The sequence below is a fragment of the Palaemon carinicauda genome, chromosome 21 (assembly GCF_036898095.1).
Source record: "Palaemon carinicauda isolate YSFRI2023 chromosome 21, ASM3689809v2, whole genome shotgun sequence".
NCBI classification, from domain to species: Eukaryota; Metazoa; Arthropoda; class Malacostraca; order Decapoda; family Palaemonidae; genus Palaemon; species Palaemon carinicauda.
In genome coordinates, this window is record NC_090745.1 from 109,130,264 (window position 1) to 109,141,711 (window position 11,448).

At 33.5% G+C, this 11,448-nt stretch overlaps 1 protein-coding gene across 8 annotated transcripts in view; it reads left to right on the forward strand.

Annotated features, from left to right (window-relative positions):
• Slob (Slowpoke binding protein) overlaps positions 1–6,684 on the forward strand; it is a 261,375-nt gene extending 254,691 nt beyond the window's left edge. For 6 of the 8 annotated variants that reach the window (XM_068345249.1, XM_068345252.1, XM_068345253.1 and 3 more), the window contains one exon: positions 1,434–6,684. In XM_068345249.1, coding sequence (XP_068201350.1) covers positions 1,434–1,703 — 270 coding nt within the window. In that variant the 3' untranslated portion in view covers positions 1,704–6,684. The remainder of the gene's footprint in view (positions 1–1,433) is intronic. The other 2 variants (XM_068345250.1, XM_068345256.1) reach the window with 2 other exon arrangements.
• Positions 6,685–11,448: the final 4,764 nt, after the last annotated feature.

The window sequence follows — 11,448 nt, forward strand, 5'->3', positions numbered from 1 at the left end:
TGACACACAAGAAGCATAAGAATTTCACAAATGCAATATACATACAACAGATAGAATTTGAAAAGAGCCTTTTATGAATTTTCTTTGTTTTGTACATTTAGAATTTTTGATCAGGCATAAAGTGTATATTAACACTTTACTGTATTTTGCCATATTTCTACCAAAAAAAAAAAAAAAAAAAAAATTCTCATGGCCCCTTCTAATGAGGACTGACTTCTGCCTGCATCTTTAGTTATCATTCAAGTGGCCATCCTTTTGTAGCAGCTTAAGTTATCAACTACGCCATACTATAAAAACCCTTGAAATCCCATAACCTTTCTTACTTCTTTTCTACTTGTTCATAATATATTATCCACTCGGAAACAGGGAGAATTATATTTTTTCCAAAGGCTTTGAACAAGGTCTGTTAAATGTTTGGTTAACCCAATTACTCTACATACCACTACATTACCATATTATAAGGTTTCCTATCTGCCCATTATTACTGTGGATGGCTGTACAGTATTGAAAATGGTCATCTGTAATGATATAATGGACTGCTAAAAGGATAAGATATTTGCAGTATGTACAGGAAAATATTTTAGCTCTGATCTCTAGGGAGATCCCTCAGGGATCTTTCTCTTATACAGTATCTTTTTATTCCTCTTATAAATATCTTTCAAAATAATTTTTTACCTTAGTCATTTGCATTAGATTCTATCCTTCCCAAACAGACTCGCCCGTAGATAAAATTTTACTGCATATTATTAATTTCAACTACAATATTTCTCAAGAAAATAAATGTTTGTTATGTCATCTACTTGGTATGTGACATGTTTTACATTCTCACAGATACTGTTTGGAAATTAATCTGACAAACTAAGTCTTAAAAAGCACAGTTCTAAAATGAATACATGGTTTGAATACAGGGTTTACTGGATAATTTTGTTTTCTACTTAATAGACGGGTTTGTTGCTACTTAGGCAACGAAGCCCATTAACAAGTCTCTTTAACATTTTCAAAAGCCTGTTTGATTACCTATGCTCATCCTTTCCAATCTTTTTACTCTTCACTGACTCCATCTCGCACAACCTTTCGTAACAGAGGAAAGATTTTGTTGTTTTGACCCACTATACCATGAATAATTATTTTACAACTATCGGCTTCACATCAGTGTCATGGATGAAAATAACCAATATGCACTATTCAAGCAGAATCCCAAGTTCATGAAGTTATTCACAGGCACTATTACCATACCTTCTCTGTAAATGTACTGTAGTGTATGTTGCTGTAGGTTCTTTCCTCAAGTAATCTCGTGTAGCAGAAAGTCTCTTAATAAAACATTACTTTAATAATTGAATATTTTAATTTAGTTAGATGCTACTGGAGAGACCTGAGGGAAGAATTGGTATTTATGCTTGTTGCTTGTAGTGTTGACCTAAGTTTTGTTACAGCACCCTACGCACCGCCTACTTGAGGTACCTTCACCCCAGCGGCAGCACAACCCCAGCAGTTGTCAAGAAGTGTTTCATACGCCACCACACACGCCGCCTACCCCACAAAACCACCCAATCAGAAACAACCATATCAGCGCTCACAACGATCGCCCACTCACAACAACGCGTTATCCGCCCACTAAAGACTCACGTTCTCCCCTTTGGCCAAATTCAAACCACTCTACCCAGAATGGGCACTTGGGCAAACGGGGTCAACCATGGACGTGACCCCGTGGTAGTTATGATCTGTTTTCCTGTGATTTAAGGTGGCTCATTATCCGCAGTTACACAAAGGCTCCAATAACATCAAGTTTAATAGTAAAATGTTTGTCTGTGAAATTTTTTATTGTGTCTTTTAAAAAAGCAAAGTATTGATCATCATAAATAAAAAGAGTCAATCTTTTCAGGGCATCCGCTAAACCTATTAGGACTAGCTGCTCAAGGATCGCATAGATGTAAAACAAAATTATTGATCTTCTGAGGGAAATTCTAAAAGAATTCTCTGAACTTTGGACATTCAAAAATGGCAGAAACTCTAAAACTGTTACTCTCCAGAAGTTAGTGAGTGGTGAACTAATATTCTTATATACTGTAGTAAAAGGAACATGAAAGTAGTGTGATTTGAATAAAATAAAAGTGTAAAATACTGTCTAAAAATTTACAGTTCTTGAAAATTTAATGCAACACTGATGTTACAAACATTGTAATATTGCATTTGATAAACTTGAAGGGAACTGTAATGTGAGAACAATGTGCCAGGATTATATCAAATCCCTTCTGTCTGCAAGAGGTTCTTGGTGACGACAAGACATTAATTCCTATTCCTTCAGTTTCTTAAAATGTTAGTTGTAAATTTTAGGTCACATTGCAATAATGAATTATGTTACTGTATTCAGGTTTACTCCTACAGTGAGCTAAACAACTTACTGCATTCTTAGGCAGAATTTATCTTTAACCTGTATATTAGAGAGCAAAATATGCATATGGCATTATTAGTACAATTAGTGCCAAAACACCTGACAATTATGTACTATGGCTACTGTATCTGAAAGCGCCAGTAAATAGTTGGCTGTATGTTATGGGTAGATTGCTGGAGAAAAAACAAAAAAAAAGAGCAATGATTATAATTTTTTCTGGATAGCAAATCTGGAATTTGCCATATATTCTAAGTATATCTCTGTGGACTGACTTGAGACTCCATTATATGCAATGCTTGGTTACCAAGTTTGTCATGAAAATAAATATAGTAGACTAAAATTTTAAAGTATTGTAACCCTACAGGATTTGATTACACAGTCAAAATTCAAATCTACCTATTCTGCACTGACATATAGGCACTTTGGTTTACACTACAAAAGTGTCCCCTCCCCCCACATAAATTTTGACATAAAAATTTTAAAGATAAAAACCCGGGAGCAATAATTATAAAAAAATCCAGTAGCAAAATTTAATATAGATTTTTCCAAATATTTTATTATGCATTAATAGCAGTAAAAATTCTTGATACACAGGTATGACTGCTAACTCAATAGCAAAAATATGTTTTGGTAAGGTTAGTTTATTTGAAGAACATTTCAACTTGAAGACTTTTCAATTTAAAAACCCACTTTTGTAATGCATCTTGTTCTTATCTAAGGGATTTACTGTGCAGAAGACTCTAAATCAAACTTTTTCAATAAAACCATACATGCAGTCATTCTTTAAATAACTACATAAAATTAAGAGCTGATGCACAATACCAATGTACAGTAAAACCTTGTAGTTGCTCAATTTTTTTTATATATAAAATCACAAACTGTATGACAGGAAAATTTTTCATATTTGACCATACCACATTTAGCTCTAGAAAACTCTGAAATATTCATATTATCATTAACACATGTTGGAAAAATTCTATTTAACACTTACAGTGTACTGGAGATCATGGCTATATTTGTGTTATCTTTTATAAATTTACAAGGTCTAATTCTAGTGTGTGGTGAAATAAGGTTTTATATTTTCATTAGATCAAAATACCGACCTTTAATAATGTCACTAACTCATCAAAACAATTTACACGGTAATTTCTATCAACAAGCCAATTCCTTCATGTAACTTTCAAGAATTAATGGTAACCAGTTAGTGGAATTTAATAGAATTTACCTAGCATATTTTAACAGATGTATGATGCAGTATAATACTTTTCAGAATTTAATGGAACAGCAATATATGACAGAAATACCATATAAACTTGAACTAACCTGGTCAACAGTAATTTAGAAGCATAAGAAATTAAATTTTCTCCAGCAATTCTAAACAAGATCCTTCCATCATGTCCATCTTTGTCAGGTCTTGTGGACAAGTGTAGAAAATTGGTTACACAGTAGCTCAAGGGGTTTGTAAGGACACTATGCAATTAATTCATGTAATGCTTCTAGAATTTTTAGCTTCTATCTTTTTAGATTTGTCTTTACATAGATTATCATAAGCGCCAGGGTTTTACATAAGAGGGGTTTAATATAACAGTTAAAATATCAAAATAATTTACATATCATTTTAAGCTGAAGTTCTTGCAAAATATCTTTAATAATTGTGTGTGTTGTTTCAGCTACTGCTTGATTGTTATGGGTCTCCTGTGTTTTAGAAATTTGATAAGTATAACGATAAACAATTTCACGTTCTTTAAATTAAATGGACTGGTGTACCTTGCATAAATCTATCCAATGTGCATTTTATGACTAAAGATCTGTGCAAAAAAATGTATTTGTATAATATAGTTATGGGACAGAAATTGGTCTTCCTGTCTCATGGGATCTTCACTTCCCTATTGAGGATTGCAAAAGTTTATCAATTAAATATGAAAAACTATGAATAAAATAATTTCTAAAATTATTTTTTATATTACTGTACTGCAAAGTTGATAATTTCTATGCCACAATGGATGAAATTGTTTTAAAAAGTATATGTACATGAAAATTAACAATACCATATTCAATCTCTTTTTTATTTCGTTCATGACATACAATAATGTACTAATCTTACAGGAGGCCCAAATACGTAGGACTTTTTTATTTGATTATATAATGATACGACAGCTATTAAACTGTCATCATCTCTGGACCAAATACCTTATAATCCAGTGAATGATTTTACAGAAGTCAGAGCTGCCATTTACTGGGTGGTTGGAAGCTGTAATGTTATTTGTATGGATACATTCTTAACATGAAATGTAAAGGCTTTAGCAGCAAGTAACATATGATACTTTACACGTTGCAAATGCAGGTGAGCATGGAGGCTTACTTGTGATAATGCAGCTCTATCGCAGCCAGGCAGTCTTTCTTTTTTTTTTTTTTTTTTTTTAACCTTGATGTGCAGCTACGTATCCATAATGTTTCACTTTAAACCTAATCAAATTAAAAAGATTTAACGATAGATTCTTAGTGGTGGGAAACTAGAAATAAGAATGACTGGTCAGAATCAGTGTAAAGATACATGGGAATAATGTAGTAAGTTTCAAACATCTAATTCCTTATTTATGCCCTTTGCATAAAGCTGCAATTAAATTGAATCATTTGTCAGTGCTGCTATAGTTTGAATCAGTTTATGCCAAATCCTGTCAAAGTTAAGAGCAAATAGTATATTTTTGTACATAATATTGCAATAAGGGTGGGTGGGTAGGCCTTTGGGCCAGTCGCACTTATCTGACCTGTGCTTCTCACAATGAGACTTTCAGTATCATATATAAGCTTTATTTTTCCTCTCAGTCTGTCTCTCTCGATGGAGCATTTTCATGGTTTGGCATTGTCAGTGTTAAAGCTTTTGCCTTTTTATAAACTGCGTTGGTAAAATTTCTCAAAATGTTTCGTCTTGTACTTGAGTATATAATTAAAGGTAATTTCTTCATCCTTTTAATCATACAGGGTATTTGCTTTCAATAGTGATGTATATAACAGTAGGTAAGAGTAAGTGTTCTATGAAGATTACTTTTAGGCACGTCACATAAAGCGACAGAAGTAACCATCTGTGTGCTAGTCCAACATTCATGCATCATGGATGACTACATGCATACATAGCCTATGGATTTTTTCCCCAGTTTGTAGATACAGTACTGTAATTGTGAAGGATCTCTAGCTACATTAAATTATCGTGAGATTCACGTTACTGCTCTCTATGTATATCGTATGATCTGCCACTGGTAGAAGATGGAAATTTGCTGCAGAAACTTACAATTCTTAAATGTCTACAATACTATTAATTGCTCTGATTGACATGTTTAGTATGGGTGCTCTTAAATTTGTGATAATCATTGTTTATAGGGTAGGATGAAGTTAATTTTGAAAAAAAAGAAGGGTTAATTTATAGGCTTATATATAAATAAAATTTAGTTCTGTAGTTACCTACTGATTTCTTCTATGGAAATGTCAAAACAATGAAGTATCCTTGTTAAATTATTTCAACATGAATAGCATAGAATAACTACTTTGGAAAATTTTAAATATTCTTAGAAGTGTTAATGGTACTGTATATGATTTTAACAAAATATTTGTTATACATTCTATATGTAGAATGATATATTAATTGAATGTAGTCAACTAATTAATGCAAATAAGTTCTTACTAAACTTTACAATTATGAAAGAAAAAGTGCAATACATAAAAATATTCTGTAATAGGAATTTTAGTACTGTATTCAACAATACAGATTAGCAAATATTTAACAGACTAATAACTTGATACTCTTGTTAATTTTTTATATCTATTGCATGCAAATGAAATTATAAAGGAATGATTATCATTACAAGAAATACATTCAAATCCCTCAAACTATCCATTCATTAACATTTATGTATTCCCTACATCCCTTTTCATTATCTAACTACAGTACGTACTTCCCTGTAACTTTGACTGCAACAGAAATTATATCTTTCATAGGATTAAATACATTGTACTGTATGCAAACCAATTATATCCTATGCTTACCAGAAAACTGTATTCCTGGATCTTTGAAATTTATTTTTCTTCAAAATGAGAGCACATAATAAAAAATGTATTCCTATGCCAAACATGGGCTTCCTGATACAATGATTGGTATACAGTATATATTAAACTTATCAATGTTTTTTACCTATAGTCCATTTCTTTTAGCGATGCATATTTGCACCGACTCGCAGCAGTGCCCTTTTAGCTCGGAAAAGTTTCGTGATCGCTGATTGGTTGGAATTATCTCGTCCAACCAATCAGCGATCCGTAAACTTTTCCGAGCTAAAAGGGCACCGCTGCGAGCCGGTGCAAATATGCATCGCTAAAGGAAATGGACTATAATTACAAAAGGTGCAAGACACCTCGTCTAAAAACCTGTATGAAAATTTTGAATTTGCTGCCAAGGCATGAGGCCCTTTACTTGCTATCAAATAAATGTAGAGTTATTAAAAGGATAACCATTAGCTCTTTACTTAGAACCCAAGTTACAAAATTATCTCTGTTGACAAGCTTCATCATATTTTTTTCTTATTTGTACACTCAACTGAACAGGAAATAATTAATATTTAAATATGTTTGGCTTGACTATCATGAACAAAACAAAAACCTTGCGCCTACTACTTATTCGTGAATGTTTCTTAAGCTTTAATTGCTAGGATGGTACAGTGTGTAATAGATATCAAAATGAAACCATTAATTATTTGGCATTTAATTTGCAGGAGCAAGTTAGGCTATTGTAGATGCCAGTCAAAAAGTGTTCTTTTTATTTACTGTTTTAGCTCTTCTCACTGAGCCAACCATAAAGTTCCAATAAGCTTCATCATCTCTTCTACATTTTTTTAAAATAATGAATTCTATTTTATATAAAAAAAATATCTGTGATGTTTGTAGTTGCTTAATAAATTTCTGAGAAAGGCAAGACTTGCCTTTCTGCAATCACTGATGGGTTGACATCTGTTCACACTATTTCAATTCTATTATGTAAAGTAAACTTTATTTTCTACAATAATCAGTGTTTGTTTACATCTTCAGAAAGAGATGACATTCAAACCTATAGTAAATTTAGTTCAATTTTGAAATTGCAGATTTTGCAATCCTGTGAATTTTCTCTCAATTTCAATTATCAATACATTTGTGACTACATGGAAACTGGTAGAGAAAATAAAAACTGATGTGACCTACGTTTTATGAAACTGGATATATTTATTAAATAAGACTAAATTAGCTCAACTGTGCTATTAAATACTGTATTTTGCTTAATTGGCAAATGCTTTTCCCATGATGAATGCACTCCATTTTTACTTAAAAATGTGTTACCATATGCACACGTGTAAATACCTGCATGACTAACCCTTTCTTTCCATTGCTAATGTCTCCTAAAAACTAACTCTCATGTGGTATCACTTGAATGTGAAACGCACACCAGATAGTTTTCCCATCTTTGCCAAAGTTTAAATGTATTTGTATTGTTTAATTAAAATACAATGTTAACACAGTCAGCATCCCTACTAACCAGTCCTTGTCACCTTATTCAGCACTAGTATCTCTCTTAGCCATTAAGTCCGATGAACATATAGTTTTTTTTCCCTATTAAGCTAAAAGACTTAATTTGAATCTAAGAAACAAGAAATTTCTGATCCTAGTTGTCCATAAAATTACTAATTGACTAGGACTTGTCCAAGAATGCTGCTGTGGTCTTCAATATTTTTTTAATTGTTGGTCAGTGATTGTGTGGCACACAAGTCACAGCAATGACATAATCCATTCCCTCCAGTTTCTATGGGTTGTCAGTTTGGTACAAAGCTTAGACCTGGTTATCAAAGTGTTCATGTATCATCTATGCTATTTACATTATTCTCTTTTGCTCTTTTCTCTTAATAAATCATGAAACACATCCATTCTTAATCCATGGAATAACTTTTATTATCCTTTTGTTGAAGAGTACAGTACTGTATAGTGTATTTGAATACTGTATAGAATACCATTGGTATAACACCCTAACTAAATGTTTCCAAATGCTTATTTTACGTGTGTTTTACCTACTGCTGGGCATAGAAATTATCATATCAATACTAAAGCTACAACACATTGTGATGGTACTGCAAGTGGTTAACACACGAGAGGTTGAGCTAACATGGTACAAGGAGTCACTGTCAACATTAGAAAAAGCAATTCTCCAGTCATCAGAAACCATATGTTTGTAAGGATTTTTGATTTTGGATCAAAGCCAAGGCTGGGGCAGGGGAGGCTTTTCAGTAACCCCGGGGCAAGTAACAAGAAAACCCACCAGTGTGTAGCTAGGAGCCAAAGTTGAATTGCATGGACCCTACAGGGTGCATTGACAACAATAACCCCTTTACCAGGAAAAGAAAAAATATATATATATATATATCAATCCTCCTATGAGCAGTGCTGATGGAAATTCAATTAAAAATATTTGGTTATGCACCCTTGAAAAAAGTAACTGTATCTTTGTCCTACCAGCCTCGGACTTTGACATCATTAGTTGGGAACTATGGTGGAGAACCACCTACTAAAATGGGTTATTTACCCAAAATGGAGTTCCTTACTATGTGCTCATTTACCTGCAAGATGCAACCAGCATCAAGCAACGACCTATTTGATGCTTGCCTAAAAGGTTGTCAAGGGTGCTAATTGCATCAAGTTTATCACTTTGCTTGCCGAATCTTAGTATACATGGTTCATCTCCATAGTTTCATAGTAATAAAATCACGCTTGTAGCTAACAAACATTTTGGATGCGGGGGTCATTGAATTACACCAGGAGTCCTCAAAGAGATTGTTATATGATTTACCAATCCAGAAGTAGAAATATCATTACATTAAACAATTTTTATCCTCATCATTGCAATATTATTACTATATATTATTATTACATGCTAAGCTGCAACTTTAGTTGAAAAAGCCAAATGCAAAAATCCAAAGGGTCATAGCTAATTTTCTAAACAAAAATTTCAACCTGGTCAACATATAAAAAATGTGCACCAAGTTTTAATGTCTTAAGTTCTACCAATTCAACTGTTGGATTAAAAAGATAATGCCACAACTTGATCAGAGCCAGAAACTACAAGAATGCTATGTAGAACCATGTTGTAAATGTAAGGCTTAAGATTAACTCCAACTTTGGTATAGCTCTTTGTGGTGGATGGCATAGTCTGGAAGATCTGAATGCAAAGAATAGTAAATGGGTAGATTTACAATGAGCTAATTGAACAGCTATGTCAGAAAGTAATATCCAGATCAGGGAAAAGGAATTTAAAACCCATATTTTTTTTCCAAAAATTCAAGGAAATTATTCAGCTGCTGAAGATCATATAGGAACAATATTCAAACCATGACAAATATAAAATGGTAGACATCTACAAGATGCTAATCTAATCTTAAGCCATTATGAACCTGATCAGCTAAGTATTATTACTTTGCACCACTCAATCATCATCCAGATAAATGGAACACAATATTTGGGAAGTGCCCAGCACCTAAGAGCAATCAACTGTTTTTACAGTATATGTGTGTTACCCGACTTGAAAAAACACAAATGAAAACATTGAGGCCTAAGAATTCCAAGCACCTGATAAGTATCCAGTATCTGAGAGTTGGTCATCCCACTTCATGATACAGAACAGTACATCATTGTCTAAGAAAGCCAAGATTTTTATCCCAGTAAAAACTGATGGGTCTGCGTTAGATAAAACCACAAATAAAAAAATAATACATTTTTCCAAGCTATACAAACCAGTCATTTAAATGGGTTTACTCTGTTGCTGTTTGGCTATGACCAGAAGTAAGGAAATAGTAGGATTCTGGTAAGTGGGACTGGCATCACTTGCTCGTGGTTAAGACATGAGGGGTGGATAAGGCGGGATATATAGATTGAAGGACTCATGTTTGCATAGCTAGGAAGAAATATTTCCAAATTTTTAGTTTGTTCCTAAGTGAAATACAAACCCTCACCATTTAAATGGAAGTCTTCCTTAGGTGAAAGGAAGTCTCGGTGAAAGATAGGGCATTTGCCTGACTCCTGACCTAAAGGATAAAAATCCAATCCAATCTTGACCATCTCGTATGAGATGCAAGGTCAGAATGTCAGTCTCACGAACAAAAGGCGAGTGACTGAGTCACAGCCCAACCAAGTTTATAGTTTTGTATGAACAATTTTAATGAATGAATGATTTGAAATTCTCTGGCATCCTGACATCTGAACAATTTTTAAATAAAATAATTATATTCAAAATCGAAACAAAGTCGCTGATATTCTTACTCCATAACTGGTCTTTTAAGATGGTACTCCCAAGGAAGGGATTCTTGGAAAAGAAGAGGAAATTAATTTTTATTGTACACACACTGACGATTGTGACAAAGGATTAATCACCCTACAAAGGTATAAGTCCTAGACTATTTGCTGTGCAGCTACCAGAGCCCAAAGAGAAAGCATCCAGCATTGTGTGGAAGTCTTTCAAGTACGTAATGTGTAATGAAGGTGGTCTGTCTCTTCCAAACACCTACACTACAGACTTGAGCGACAGAGTTGTTTTTGCAGAATACTAAGGTTGTAGCAACACCCCACATGTCATTCGCTATGGGAGGAGCCCCAGTTGGCACTTTCCCCAAAGATACATATGCTTTAAGAATTACTTAATTTAACAAAAAGATATAGTATTCTAGGTTACTTGTTTCAACTTATGCTTTCAAACAAGTTAGGGATGGACAGAAGGAAGAGAGCAGTTCTTCAAAGGTAACGATGAACTACCCTTACAGAACAAAGTAATAAACTGTCCATATCATCCGTTACCTCCTTGATCGCTGGGAGGGAAAAGGAGTCAAATCTATTATTAAACGACTGATTTTGGGGCTTCGCAATAAACTCTACTACAAAAGAGAATGACAAATATTTCCACCCCTAGAGTATGAAACAAGATTAGATTGACCATATTGCTTGTCACTCTCTCTGACAAGGCTAAGTTCAAAGGAAGACCATCTTGATTGTGAGCTCTT